At 50.3% G+C, this 15,297-nt stretch overlaps 1 protein-coding gene across 3 annotated transcripts in view; it reads left to right on the top strand.

Moving 5' to 3' along the window:
- Nucleotides 1-2,264, top strand: part of IFT80 (intraflagellar transport 80) — a 31,905-nt gene extending 29,641 nt beyond the window's left edge. For all 3 annotated transcript variants that reach the window (XM_064665760.1, XM_064665762.1, XM_064665761.1), the window contains one exon: nucleotides 1,081-2,264. In XM_064665760.1, the coding sequence (XP_064521830.1) occupies nucleotides 1,081-1,194 (114 nt within the window). In that variant the 3' untranslated portion in view covers nucleotides 1,195-2,264. The remainder of the gene's footprint in view (nucleotides 1-1,080) is intronic.
- The last annotated feature ends 13,033 nt before the right edge of the window (nucleotides 2,265-15,297 follow it).

Below are 15,297 nucleotides of genomic sequence, written 5' to 3'. Positions count from 1 at the left end.
CAACCTCATAAAGCAAAATCAGAAGGAAATCACAAGGGCATGCAAGAGAAAAGCCAGATTTTGTGCTGCTATTCCTTCTCAAGGATGAAAAAGGGTCTCAGCTTCCCTCTCACCACCTAAAACTCCTTCAGGCTTAAATAAGGAGTTTTTTCCTCTTTTCTAGACTGACCTAACCAATGTGCTTAGTGGCTGTATCTATATTTTACCCATCAGTTTTTTAATACTTTTTATATATCCTGAGAATCCTGGACGCAGTAAATGCATCCTGAATTAAGGTATTATGAGCCTTTTCACCTGAGAATGTGGGCATTGCAGTAACATCTTCCCTCATGGAGAACCTTCCTTGTTATTCCCTGACTTGGTTAACGGAGGAGCAGCTACTCCAAAAACTCCCTGGGCAGCACTTGAAATCCTTTTCCCATCCCATCTTTGACAGGGTTGATTCTCCAGCAGTGAAACTGAACTGCACAAATTCCAAATTCCATTTTTTCCCCAGTTTTTGGACATGTTTTTATGGTCATCAGATGCTCCACGATCCATTTTTTTTTCACATCAAGCATTTTTGGAAAGCCAGACAACTGTTGTACCTCGCATTTGTCCTGTGGATATTGTGCTGTATCCATGGGCTGAAGTTTCACTGACACAGAATACAGGCAGAAAATGACAATTCCAGAACATTTATTGATGCAGGAGGCAAACTTTGAAGCAGAAATCTGATTTCTGTTACAGCAGATAACTGGTGTAATATGCTCTCAGCTTACCCAGAGGAGACATCCCTCGTTTATTATTGATGAATTCTCAGTAACAGGACACTGATGTCATGACATTGAAACTAGAAGCAAGTTATTTTTGTGTTTTAATGTTTTATTGCCAGACACAATGAGATGTGTCCTGGTAAAATAGATCAAGCTTGGTTGATTTTAAAGGTGGAAGCTCTGTTAGAACTCAACTGTGCCTTCATATCTTCCATGAATAGAATTTAAATGCTCTGTAATTGTATCTTCCAATTGTCCTGCTAGTGAATAATTGTCTGACCTCTCTCTGATTGACCTCTGGGTATTTGCTTTTCTGTTCTTACAGCTGGAAGTGGATTGGAATAAAATCAGAGCCAAAATCCAGATGGAAATTGTTAAAGAGAGAGAACGAGCAGCAGCCAGTCCTGCAGGGAGGACCAGTGTGACTGTGCAGCAATAACTGACATTTTGGGCACCTTAACAAGTGCTTCTGCAATGTTTTGTGCTGGCATATTTTGATAAACATAAAAAAAAAAAAGCCACAGGAACATTTAGTGGGCAACAGGAGTGAGAATTTGTGGAGATCTCAATGGCTGGGTGACACACAGAATTATTTCTTCGCTCTCATTTTGAGCTGGGTTCATTTTTCTGGCTCCATTTTAGTCCACAATGTCTGAGAAAAAAGGGAAATTAGCTGTCCCTCTGCTCGTGGCTTTTAAATTGTCTTTGCCATTCAAATGACTTAACCTTGGTTGCCACTAATTAAGTACCAATTTCTCTCTTTAAGCACCCAGTTGGGTTATTTCTGCAGCCTCAGGGACCTCTCCAAAGTCTTGTTTAAATTGTCCTGAAAGCAAATTTAGCAAACTGTAAGTACTGAAAATGTAAAAAAGGAGTTTGAGCCTGTAAAATACAAACCACTTCACCCCCAGTTATGGTGATACCTGTTTCTGTCAGTGCATATGGACCAGCAGGTTCTTTAACAGGGAATTTCAGGTGATTTCAGCAACTCAGGATTGTCACTGAGCAAACTATTTACCAACAAATGGTATTTTCTGAGAGGCTGTAAATTGTTTAAAATGCTTTGGAATGTGCTTTTAGGGTGGTTTGAGGTAAAACCAGCACTGGGGGTTGGTTTTGTGGCATCTGACTGAATAACTGACAACAATATTTAAAATAAGGAAGAATATTTCATGTATTTTTTTCTGCCCAAAGCGCTTGATTTGCAAATATTGTTTTTACCTTTGTGTTATTTCATCAAGGTACACTTTTTCTTTGTTTTACATATGAAATTGGCTGTATATTTGAGATGTTCTTGCAGAAGTTCTTTGAGTGATAAATACAGGAGCAGGTTATTCATCACTGACATTGTTTAATATGTGTTTTTCAAAATGTTACCCTCAAAATATCTGTACATATGGGAAATGTCTTCTGGTTTGTAAATCATTATGTGACCCTTTTGTGCATAGTTCATAAATTTCTTAATAAAACCAAATAATAAATAAATAAAAAAGAAAGAGCAGAAGGATACAGATGTTTCAGGTATGGTTTGGTTACATTATTGCCCAGTGCAAAACCAGTGATTCTTCAGTGATTTAATATCTCTTAAAAACAAATAATCCCTTAAATATTTAAATATTTAAGCTTGATTTAAACCCTCATAAACCAGTTTAAGAAGCAGGGATTAAATGATTGAAATTCTGTTGTTTGGGTGCTGGTGAGATGGATTAATTATCAAATATAACCCCAATTTTGCCATTGCAGGGTGGGAGTTGAGTTCTTACACTTCATTTTATGTCTGGTTATCAGAAAGCAGGTGGAAAAATATCTCTTAAAATGAGGTAAAAGTGAAAGCTCAGGTGAGTGTTTAAAAGCCCATTGCATATTTTTAATAGTTGAGGGGAAAAATTAAAAATATCTTCTGTTTTTTGGTATTTAAGACAATAAGACTTTTGCGATCTCTGTTTATCTGTGGGATTTTATCCTTTGGGGCTGGAACAGCTTTGAATCTGAAAATTTGATTTCACACTTTATGTAGAACCATTTCCTGCAGAAAAACCCCGGTGATTGTTGCCTTCTTCACTTCAGAATAGTCCAAACTATAAAAAACCCAATTATGGAAAAGCTTGAAGCTTTCTAAAATTCAATTCTGAAGTTTAAATATATAGGTATTTATTTAAATAGATATACAAATATTATATAACCTAGAGATAAGGGGGAATTGTGGGAAACACTATTGGGGATTATATTTTTAATGATATATAATGGTTTTAATATTTTTATTGGATTTATATGTTTTTATTGTTAAACCTACAAATTCTGAGGCTTCCACTTCTTAATTTTTGTCATGCCAGAGATGATATTTTACTCTGCAGGGGGAAGAGTTTGGGAGAAAAAAGGGTCTTATTAATTGATCACATGGGAGACTCTCTTATTTCCAAAGTACATTTTTATTGATCCAGTTCAGTGCTATAAAATTTCCAATACTGAAACACAGCCTGTTAATTTTAATTCAGGTGCCTTTGCCCTGCTGTAGATGGTTCTGATGAGAACTGAGTGCTTCATGGGAAACAGGGGTGGGCTGGTGTGTCTTCAGGGAAGAAATTAAATGGGTGCACAAAACTTGGAATGTTTAATTATTCCTGTGTCTTTTGTGGCTCTGCGGGAATATTTCGCCTTATGTAAATGTGGGAGTTTGGAAATGCTCTGATTCTGTTCTAAATAAGCATTCAGGGCTTCTCTGCAGTGAGATGTGCCTTGAAAAGAGGGAAAGGAAAGGGCTCGTGGCTGCAGCTCCTGACAGGATCCTCCAAGTGCTCAATTCAAGCTGGGAAAAAAGGGATTTCATGGAGCTTTTGGGCACAAACCGGTTCCATTCTTGGGAGAGCTCAGGTGAGCTCCTAATCCTGTAGGAAGCTGTGGTCTGTGGGTGATTTAGGAGTAATTTAGATGCTCCCAGCTCATTCAGATGTGATGTCAGCGAGGATGGAGGTGGTTTCTGCCCATCCTTGGTTTTATTTGCCTTGTTCCTGGCAGGTTTTCCAGCTGTGGGCAGTGTCGGCACTGGTGGCCTGTGCCGGGTTGGGATGTGCCCTTCCCTTGGGGCAGGAGGGATCCCGGGTCACCGGGGGGGGAAATCAAAGCACGGGAGCAGAAGGTGCCAGGATTTTATTAGCAAGCTCTGGGGGTGTTTCTCCTCCCTTTGCCCTGTGCCCCCGGGAGGCTCCCTACAGCTCACCCGCCGCGTGATTCCAGGGGGGAGATCCTGCTCCTGCTGTGCCCCCATCACCCCTGGGCGTGGGAGGGGGGAGAGTCACCCAGCCATGTCCATGGGCACAGCCTCCTGCTGCTTCCACAGCTGAGCAAGCCCAGAATTCCAGGGAGCGTGATCCCGTGCCCAGGCGAGGGGAGCTGGGGATGCTGCGCCCGACTGCAGCCGGCTCTTTCCATCGTTCCCTGAGGAGCACGTCACCATCCTGGAGGCGATGGCCTTGGGCCAGAGGTGATGTCCCCAAGTCAGTCTCCTCCTGGAAGTCCCTCGAGCACTGGGATGTGTCCCTCTGGGAAGTCCTGGCGTCCTGGATCCTGTCCCACTGCGAGCCAGCAGCTGCTTCCCAGGCACAGCAGCGCATCCCTCCGTGGGCCATCCCCGAGGAATCCCGCACATCCCTTCCGCACAGCCAGGTGTCCAGCAGGCCCTCCTGCCGCGGATCCCGGTGGGAGCCTTCCCCGGGATTCCCAATGTCCCTGCAGGGAACGCTGCTGTGTCCTGGCGTCGCATCGCTCCTGGAGACCGCGGGGACCAGCGCCTGGCCCTTGGGGATATCCAGCGTCTCCCGGGAGTCCCAGCCATTCCCTGTGTCCCTCCGTGCGAGGTCCGGGGCCCGCAGCGGTGTGGGGGGCTCAGCCCGGCTCCCCCCGGCCCCAGGGGATGCGCAGGGGTTTGGGGGGCTCCACCGGGTTCCCCAAGGGATGCGCAGGGGTTTGAGGGGCTCAGCCCGGCTCCCCCCGGCCCAGGGGTGTGCAGGCGTTTGGGGGCTCCGCCCGGGTCCCCCCGGCCCCAAGGGGTGCGCGGGGCGGGGGTCTCAGCCGCGAACCCCCCCCTGCGCCTCCTCGTAGCTGGGCAGATGCTCCACCTGCTCGTAGCGGGGCAGCGGCGGCAGCTCCAGCCCCGCTCCCGGGGGGACAGCGGGACCCCCGAGCGGGCCGGCGGGGCCGGGCGGGGCCGGGGGTCGCTGCCGGGCCGGGGGTCTCCGTCGGGGCGCGGGGCAGGCTCGGCGGCGGAGGGCGCAGCCCGCGGCCACCAGCGCCAGCAGCACGAGCAGCGCCGCGACCCTCCGGGCCACCCACCGCGCCCGAGGCACCCAGGGGGGGCCCGCGGCGACCCCCGGCCCGGCCCCCGCCCCGCCGCAGCCCCCGCGGCCGCACGGCCCCGGCCCCCGCCCGCCCGCCATCCCCGCGCCCCGCCCGCCCGCGGAGCCGCCTTTTATCCGCGCCCGGAGGGGCCTCATCCCGCGTGAAATATTGATGGGCATGTCTGGCGGCGCTCCACGGGCTAATGGGGCTGGGGAACCCGGCCAGGAGCGGCATCGCCCGGCGGGGAGACCCTGCCACCCACCCCACTTCGGCCTTCAGTGTGCCCCAAAATTAGCGCTGAGAACCAGCTGGGGCGGGACCACCGAGCAGGGATAGTCTGGAATCACTCACAGGGATAATGTGAGGACATGGGGATGAGCCAAAGGATGTGGGATGAACCCGAGGAATGCAGGGATAAGCAGTACCCTGGACACAAGGATGAGAGGTACCCACGGATGCAGGGAAGAGCAGGATCAAAGGACACAGAGGTGAGTGGTACCCAAGGATGCAGGGATAAGCAGTACTGGAGGATACAAGGATGTGTGGACACAAAGATTCAGGGATGAGCAATACCTGAGGGCACTGGACGAGTGGTACCCGAGGATGAAGGGAAGAGCAGCACCCAAGGACACAGGGATGAGCAGGACTCAAGGACACAAAGATGTGTGGTAGCCAAGGATGTGGGGATGGGCAACACCTAAGGATATGGAATGAACCTAAGAGTGTGGAGATGAGTTTGAGGCTGTAGGGATGAGTGGTAGCCAAGGACATGAGGTAAGTGATGCCTGAGCCCTGAGCAACCCACGGGAGGGGTGCAGAGCCCACCACTGCTTTTGCCCCTTAAAAAGGACACCAGCAGTGTCAGGACAGGCAGTGCCAGTGCAGGCACAGAGGGAGCTCCTCATCCTTCCTTTCTGTTGTTTTTCATTCCCGTGACTAAAGTTTCACAGGTCCCTGTGTCACCCAGCAGGGAGTGACCATTGCCACACTCCTGGTGGCCCAACCCACCCCTTTATCTGTCCCCCCTGACCACAGCCCCTCATCTGGGTCGTTTGGTGATCCCCCCGGCTCAGCTGCAAAACTCAGGCAAACGGGAGAGGGGAGGAAGGTCTCGTCTAGTCATGGAAAAACTAACGTGGAACGTGGCAAAAACTGAGCAGCACCTTTCTGCCTGGTTTCCTTTTGGGTGAGCATGTGCCAAATCTGATGGGCAGCCACTGACCCACCGCCGTGAGCGTCACGAAGGACGGACTCGTTTCCTCTGTCCTGATTGCTCCACTGGGGATGATTTCACTGCTCAGATCTGCAAACCCCATCCTGCTGCCAGCCCCACTTTGGGATAATTCATGGCTGTCACAGCTATGACACATTTTGGGGAGCTCAGGAGCAACGATGAGGGACAAAATGTTCTCAGTGGCGACACAGCACCAGGCAGAGTTTGAGGAAGGAGGGGCTGGGCTTCTGGCAAACAATGAGAACCTGCTGTTCTTTCTCCATATTCAGGGGGTTATTCTGTGGTTTTTGGGCATTTCTCCCTGCAGAAGGGTGCTGGAGCTGGGAAAGGTGAGCAGGAGGGTGGCAGCAGTGGGCACAGCCCCAGCCCCAGCTGCTTTAGGACTGACCTGCCTGGGCAGCACCAGGGGGGCTGCAGGGACCCTTTGCTTTGGGGACTTCTCCTTGCCCGTGGCCAGCAGGATTTGGGATGCTGTGCACTGGCTCTGGCAGCATCTCCCTGCCGTGCCAGGGGCCACATTCTCACCAGACTCCTGCCTATAACTGCTGTGATGTTTTTAAGGCAAATAGGACGGTGAGTAAACCTCGGGCGCCGGGTGAAACCCTCCTGGCCATTCCCAGAGGCTGCGTTTTAACAGCATTTCTGATAAGCCCTAACTCTGATCAGAGCACCATGAAATATTAAAGCCTGTTGATAGCTCATTAGAGGCACTTTTGGCTGGGCCTGCAGTGCGTGCCACGGGCTCAGCCTGCAGCAGAGCCTGAGGAGCAGCTCTGTGTCCTGTCAGATCAGGGAATCAGTGGCTGGAGGGAACAGGGCGCTGTCACAGCAAGGAGAAATAAGAATTCAAATCCTGGTAGGCAGCTGTGGCCACTCCAGCAGCCCCAGGTCCAGCAGCCCCATGGCTGGCTTGGGAGAATGCAGAAATATGGGCTCCTGGGGAAATCAGGGCCAGGGGACTCATCCTGGAGGGACTGGCCATGTGGGTGCTGCATCCTCTGTGGGTTTGGGGCATTTGGGTGGTGGAGCTGGTTTTGGAAATGCATGGAGAGTGTCTTCTCCTGGCTGTGGGTTCCTGTGTCAGTGTGGTGGCAGACAGGGGTCACTGGTTCCATGAGGATTCCATGGGCAGGGACACATTCCTGTAGACCAGGCTGCTCCAAGTCCTGCCCAACCTGGCCTGAGGACCTTTCTCTGTCCCCCAGCAGAGCATTGGGGCAGCACCAGGAGTTGCTGAGCCCGGACAAACCCTCCTTAGCAGCCACATTGTGCCTCCCCCAGCCCCAAAATCTGCTCTTTTCCAAGAAACCCACTTTGCAGCTGCCCAGAGCCTGGGGGAGAAAGTCTGGAGCCACCGAGCGGTTTCTGGGAAGGAGCTTCAAAGCTGATTTTCTCCAGTTTTGCAGGGGCTGAACAATTATTGATCCTGCAAATGACCCCTGCAGGAACCCATCGATCCCTTTGGAGCAGCGGATCATTAAAACTTCACTTCTGGATCTTGGAGATGGTGCCAAAGTGCTGACATGGCAAAATAACCCTTTGATAGGGCACGGAATTGTCCCCGAGCCTGCTGGAATTTGGGGAATTCTGAACTCACCCCACAGGAACCTGCTCCCTAAAATGCTCTTGGTACTATGAGGCTTCACTTCTGAGTTTCCTTTTATAAGTTTTCCCCCCCAAATATGGGAAAACTAGTTGGGGAAAAAACCATAATGAACTTTGTCTTTTGCCATGTGGTGAGCAGCATTTGGAAGTGGGAATGATCCCGTGGGTTGATGGAGGGAAGCACAGCTTTGGGTGATGAACTGGGTGGTTGATAAAAACCAGCTCAGCACTCACAGCTTCAGTGATAGAATTTATAATATCTGATAGACCCAAACCTTGTGATATTTGAGGCTTTTGTAGGAATTATGGAACAAATTGCTGCTGTGGTGGAGGTTGCCCAGAGAAGCTGTGACTGCCCCTGGATCCCTGGAAGTGTCCAAGGCCAGGTTGGAGCAACCTGGGCTAGTGGAAGGTGTCCCTGCCCATGGCAGGGGGTGGCACTGGATGGGCTTTAAGATCCTTTCCAACCCAAACCACTCCACAATTCCATGATAATCAAACCCAGCTCAGCCTGGTGGGAACCTCCTCCAAGGCCAGAATATGGAGCTCTTAATATTTCTGTAAAAACCCCTGAAGAAGCTCCCAAAAAAGCCCATCCACAGGCAGGGAGCTTGGAGCAGGGCTCAGGGGAAGCTCAGGATTGCTGGAATTAAACCCACAGAGCTGGGGTTTGATTCCAGTGCTTCCCATTTCTCCAGCACATCTGTAACTGCAATAAGGCTCCAGGAACAAGGAGATGACTCTGCATATGTGAAAAAAAAAATAGTCCATTACCTCAGAGCTCAGAAATCTCCACTGCCAGCAAATATTTGCTGTTGGACTATTTAAAAAAGAGGGAAAGAGAGTGAGAGGCTGAAACACCCCTGGATGACTCTGATTCCTTCCTGGGCAGTTCTGCTGTTAACAAGTCTGGGTGTACTCCAGAAAAGGAATGTATTTTCTTGAATAAAGAAATCAAATCTAATAAATAAATAAAGTTCGTTCATTCACATGTATTACATATTTATTTATATATCTATTTATAGATTTTCTTTACTAAGTATTTATTCATTTATTTAATACCATTTTCTTTTCTTCAATAAATAAAAGGTGGAAATCTCACAGGGCAATGCTCTTGATACCAATGCTTTGTCAGGCTTCTCATCTCAGAGTTAATATATTCTATTCCTTCCAGTAAAAATAAACACTAGAAAGATTGGGTTATATTGGTTGTCCTCTTGTAAGAATTCCTTATTATTAGGATTTTAATCCCTGGACTCCTTGGAAAGGCTCCCACTCATGCAATGAGTTTGGAAGGAGGTTTTAGGTTTACAAATAATGAGCAACTCTTCCTGTAAGGGCTGATTTGCTCCAATGGCTGTTTTTCTTTTGGATAAAATTACCTTAATTTCTAAATTCCGGGATTAAACCTGGATCCATCACCATCTGAATTCAAGCCCTCGGCTGTCAGGGACTCCAGGAGGAGATGTGTCCACAAGCAGCTGGACACTGAAATATCCTCAAAGGAATAAAAGACAATTTGTCCCGGTTGGAATGATCCCTGTGCTGGTTTGGAATAACCAAACCCCTCCCCCCCCCTTTTTTTTTTTATTTAATTTTTAGTGTTTTCCAAGGAGCAACATTTTTCCAGCCGCGTCCTCGTTGGTCATGGAGGTTCTCCAGGGGCTGCCACGCTCCAGCCCTGGAATTCTGCCGTGACTTCATCTCACTTTTATTTACAACTCAGCCCCAAAAGCTCAGCCTCTTCCAATTCTTCGGGCTTAAAAATAGCCGCGGATTCTTTCCCAGCCCTTTTTCCCCTCCCGCGCGGTTTTTGTGCCACCCACACGACTCGCATGAGTCAGGAGGAGCGATTCCCAGCGGGATGATCCCGCCCCGGCTGCCCTCGGGCATCCCGAGCTCTCCCGGAGCAGCGGGCGGTGAAAGGATGCGCTGGGATGGTCCTCGCTCCAGCGACTCCCGCATTCCAAGCCGGATCACTCCTGTTTACATCCCAGCTGCTTTCCTGCCGTCCCACACAGGGATTTCAGGTGATCCCGGTTTTCCTGGGGGTCACTAAAAGCAAGGTAACGCCCCGGGAACACCATCCTGCTGAGAACCCTCTCCCATCGCCCCTTTGCTCTTCCCCTCCCTCTGAAGAGGCTTTATTTTTGCTAAATTAAACATTTCCCGCCCCAGTTTGTCTCACCAGCCCGAATTCCCTGGATTTTCCCTGGTTTTGCAGGAGGTAAATCCAACGCCCCTCCAACTCAGGGCGCTCAGGGAACCGCCTGGGAAGGAGGTTGTTAAAAAGCGGGGGGGAAAGGGAGAAAAGCTGTTTTTCTGGGAATGGGGCAGGTGTGGGGCTGTGTGATCCACCGGGAAGCATCCTAAGGAAGAGACGCAGGGCGGGATGAGGATGCCGAGGCTGGAAGGGCAGCGTGGGGGCAGGATGAGGGGGCAGGAGAGGTTTGATCCCGCTATTTTTAGCCGTGGTGTTTACACTCCATAAATAACCGCGTCGGCCTCGGAGGCGGCACAAAAAGCAGGGAAAAGCTCCGGAACGACCCTCCCTGGATCCAATCCTCGGGCCCGGGGGGTCCCGCTGGCCACCACACCGCTGGTGGGCTCCTTTTGGGCAGCCACAAACTGGTGGGCTGGTGGAGAAGGGCAAATATTGCCTGTTGGGAATGAGGTGGGTGGGTCCCGTCGGGCCAAAAGAGATTTGCCGTGTCCAGCCCCGGCTTCCTGCACAGCCTGGGCTCGTTAGTTCAGCCGCTGACATTTAAATCCTGAAAAATCAGGATAAAAATAGGGAAACGTGTCACGGGCTTGGCGGTGGAAGGGGAAAATCCCACCTTGCTGTGCACTGGGGAGTTCAGTGTCCCTCCGGGCTGGGGGGCTGAGGCTGGGGGTGGGTGATGGTCTCACCCCCCCCCTGCCCCTCATAAACCCACCAGAATCTTGATTTTCTGACCACCAGCTCCTCAAACCACAGAGTGGGGGCAAAGCACATATATAGTAAAATATATATTTAGTATTCTATGTATTCTACAGATAAATTATATACAGTAAAATATGTATTTTACTGAGCAGGAGAACGTGTGTCTGAGGCTGAAAAGCAGTTTTCCTCCCTTCCTTTTCATTTCCCCCTTGTGTCCACTGACTTTCCTTTCTGTTGTTCTTCCCATCTGCTACCAGCCACAGCCAGAGGTTTTGTCTCTCCTTCCTGCCCCATCCAGCAATTCCCTCTGGTTTCCTTCCTCTCCTTTCCTGGCTTAAAATCCTCCTCTCTCCTCACTTGCTTTTACCCCAAGGAGCAGCCGGTCCCTGCCCTTTATTTAAGCAAAATCAAACCCCACACAGCAAAAACAGTAAAAAAACCCCACAGCTTCTCTGGGCAACTTGTGCCGGGGCCTCACCACCCTCACAGGGAAGGATTCCTTCCCAATATCCCCTCTAAACCTTCCCTCTTCCCATTTAAATCTACTGTGATAGAAAAAAATAAGAGTTGGGAATAGAATAAAAACTGTCTCTGCAAACCCCACATATTTCTGCATTATACCAGAATGTGTTGGGAACTGCCTGAGAGGTGCAGCAGGAGTTCAGTGGGGTTTCCAGTGAGCCCGTCTGTGCCTTTAGGAAGGGATATTCCCAGCTTAGAGGCAGCTGGGCTCCTCCATCACTCAATGAAACCACCCATTATCGGACTTGCAAAAATTATTCTACGATCCCACGATTTTTAAATTATTTTTTTATACTGTCGATTTATTATTTTTTGTTATTTTTTACTGTTGTGGTTCATGATTATTGCAGTTATCATCTGTTATTCTCGCTGAGGAGCCAGGATGAGCTGCGAGCGGCTCCAGAGGGATGCGGGGCCGGGGAGCTGTTGCCATCTGCAGGCGGCTCCGGGGTGGATCACTGGAGATACTGCTGGGGATCCACTGCTGGGGATCGCTACAGACACTGCTGGGGATCGCTACAGACACTGGTGTGACTGGGAGAGTGGCCGGTAAAGGGGTTTGGGGGCCGGGAGCCCCCAGCCCTGGGGAGCACCCAGGAAAGAAGCTCCGATCATTAATCCCGTTATCCCAGATCCAGCGGCGCCCTGGCTCGTGCCAGCAATGCCACGGGAGCAGGGCAGGGGTTGTCCCCCTGTGCTGGGCACTGGGGAGGCCACACCTCGAATTCTGGGGGCGGTTCTGGGCACATTGATAAGGAGCACATTGAGGGGCTGGAGCATGTCCAGGAATGAGAATGGAGCTGGGAAGGGGCTGGAGCAGCAGGAGCAGCTGAGGGAGCTGGGGGGGCTCAGCCTGGAGAAAAGGAGGCTCAGGGGGGACCTTCTGGCTCTGCAACCCCCTGACAGGAGGGGGGAGCCGGGGGGGGGTCGGGCTCTGCTCCCAGGGAACAAGGGACAGGAGGAGAGGGAACGGCCTCAGATGTGCCAGGGGAGGCTCAGGTTGGATATTGGGAGAATTCCTTCCTGGAAAGGGCTGTCCAGCCCTGGCACAGCTGCCCAGGGCAGGGGTGGATCCCCATTCCTGGAGGGATTTAACAGCCCTGTGGATGTGGCACTTGGGGACAGGGGTCAGTGGTGGCCTTGGCAGTGCTGGGGATGGTTGGACTTGATGATCTTAGAGGGCTTTTCCAACCTCAACAAACCTGTGATTCTGTGATTATATGACTTTATGATTCTGTGATCAGGCCAAACATTAATTCCATGCTTTAGATAATTACAACAGGATCACACAGCACTCGTTTGTCCTTTGAATGAAAAACGTCCCTTTCCTGACAAAGGGGATTTAACTGCACAGTGCCTTGTCCTGAGCTGACAATTCCAGCCCACACTCTGAGCTTGGCACAGGGTGCCCTCACAAATTCCTGCAGGAATCTGTGAATGGCTGTTCTTTCAATACATTCAAAGAGATTTTCTTGCTTTGCATCCATTTAATGATCCCATCCATGGCTGGAACACACAGGCTCTTGTGCTGGGATGGAATCCAGCAAGTGCAACCAGCCACTGATGGAGCTTTTTCTTACAAAGTACGAATCCTTGGAGGAGGTAAACAATCCATTTGAGCACTGCCAACCCTGCAGCCTCGTGACTTTGTGTTGTCACGGCTGGCTTTGGGCAGAGAAAGAGCTGGGACCCCAAAGTGGTAAATTTAGGGCATTTATGGCTCTTTCTTGTTTTCTGGTCAGTGTTCTGCTAAATATATTAGTTGCTCAAATAGTATCCAAAAAGCAAATGTATAGCCTGCTCTAAGTGGTAATAGTAATAATAATAAAAATAGTAATGCTACTACTACTACTAATAATAGTAACAACAAAAAAAAGATTAGAAAAAGAAAAAAATGAAGGAGGAGAGGAAGAAAAGAAGTAGGAGAAGGAGGAAGAGGAGGAGCAGGAGAAGGAGGAGGAGGAAAAAAAGGAAGAGGAGAAGACAAAGAAGAAGAAGATGAAGAAGAAAAAGAACAAAGAAGAAGACAAAGAAGAGGTGTCATTATAAACCTTTGTGCTGAAAAACCTGCTTCTGAAAACCCTGCTCAAACCTGCTGAGGGAGAGAGAAGAGCCGGTTCTTTTCCCCTCCTCGGACACTCCTGTTGCTCTCCACACGCTGTCCAGGCACTGGGGTTCTGGGATTTATCCCCCTTGTAACACTGGGTGGTCTCTCATGGCACTGCTCATTCCCTGCCCCGCGGCTGGGATGGATGTGGGATTCAGGGATGCACCTGCAACAGGGTGAAAACACTCCGGGTGCCTCCAGAGCCTGATTTTTGGGTGACAAGTGTGTGGCACCCTGGGAAGAACCTGAGGGCATCTCAGCCTGAGTGTCCCGACCCCTGCGGGGAGGCTTGGCCGGCTTTTCCCAGGAGATGGGAACTCCCGTGCCTCTCCTGGGAGAGGAGCAGGGAAACGCCCGGCGCTGCCCTGCGAGGGCTTGGAAAGATCCCTTCGAGCTACTCCTTAAATCGCTCCCCGTTCTGTCCCTGTCCTCTGTGCTTCAGGAAACTGAGCTCCAGCCTCTCTTCACCTCCTCATGACTCCAGTTTAAACTGGGAAAGGGTTGTTGATGTAAACCTTCTCCCGGTGGTGAATCAGACCCTCAGAGGGAAACATTTCATTGGAGCGTTTTGGACGGGGCTGCTGCGACCCCACAAACCACGTGCCTGGGCTGGGCCTGCCGGGGGTAATTAAGGGATGATTGTGCGTAATTAATGAACGTTCTGTGTGTTGTCACAGTAGCAGGATGTTTATTGCATTTCATTTCAGCGTGAGGATGTCTGGAAAAGCAGGAAAATGATGGCTCAGCACAGCCAACCTCAGCAAGCTCCAAGGGATGGGGCTGGGAGAGACAAGACACACCCGCCTTCCCTTCCTCATTTCCCTTCTGTCCTGCCTTTTTTTTTCCTTGTTTACTCTTCATTGTGAACAATTATTTGCACTTTCAAACTCATGTCCTTCTTTCATGAACTTGTTCCTTCTCCTTTTTCTGGTGCCTTGGTGGTGCTAACAAGGGGATTTCCTTCACTGGCATTTTCGTCTCTGCCCAAACCGACCCTTTAATTCACTTTCTCAGCGTCTCCCATGAAATGTTGGTTTCTGTGGTCAGGTTTTGGTCAGTTTTACACCCGTCCTTTGCAGCCCAAACATGAAGGTTTGTTCCCATGAGCTCTCTGCCTATGTTTGCCTGGGGATATGGATTTTCCAGGATTGTTTGGTGGCGTGGGAATGGCAGAGGGCTGTGGTTGGATGCCTGGGGGTGAAATGGCAGCATCAGGAGGCTCCCAGTCCAGCATATTTATACCCAGGAGTGGGAGCTGAGCACTTCAAAAGCACCTGGAGCAGCATTTTGAGCCTGTGTTGACTCAAGTACTTACTTTTGTTTGTAGAGCTTATCGTTTCTGCTGGTGCCCTGGGCAGACACAGAAAGGGGCACCCCAGGCACACCAGAGCTGCTTTGGGGTTGGTACAGGGAGAGGAGGGTGATGCTGAGATGTGGACTGGGGCTGGATGAGCCTTTGGAATGAGGAATAACCTTAAAATTAATATCTGATACCCCCTCTTTCCAAAGGGCTTGTCTGGGCACAAACAGAGGTGACTTTGGATGTCTCCAGCCTGGGAGAACTGTGCCAGGGGTGGGGCCTGAGTGTCTGCAAGGGGGTATGTGGGGGTTTCCTTGCCTGGAGCTCTCCTGGAGGCCTGGAATTCCCCATCACCCAGGTTTTGCAGGTTCTCCAGGACTACTGGACTGCCCTGCAGAGGTGACTTGGGTGCCATCCTCTCACCCACTGCTGGCTCTCCAGGGTTTAGTGAACTTCTGTGGGCACCTGAGGTGCTCCAGGAACACTTTACTACCAAAATACCTGAGAAGCTTTCAT

Source organism: Pseudopipra pipra, chromosome 10 (genome assembly GCF_036250125.1).
Source record: "Pseudopipra pipra isolate bDixPip1 chromosome 10, bDixPip1.hap1, whole genome shotgun sequence".
NCBI lineage: Eukaryota > Metazoa > Chordata > Aves > Passeriformes > Pipridae > Pseudopipra > Pseudopipra pipra.
This window is presented reverse-complemented; position numbering and strand designations above follow the sequence as displayed.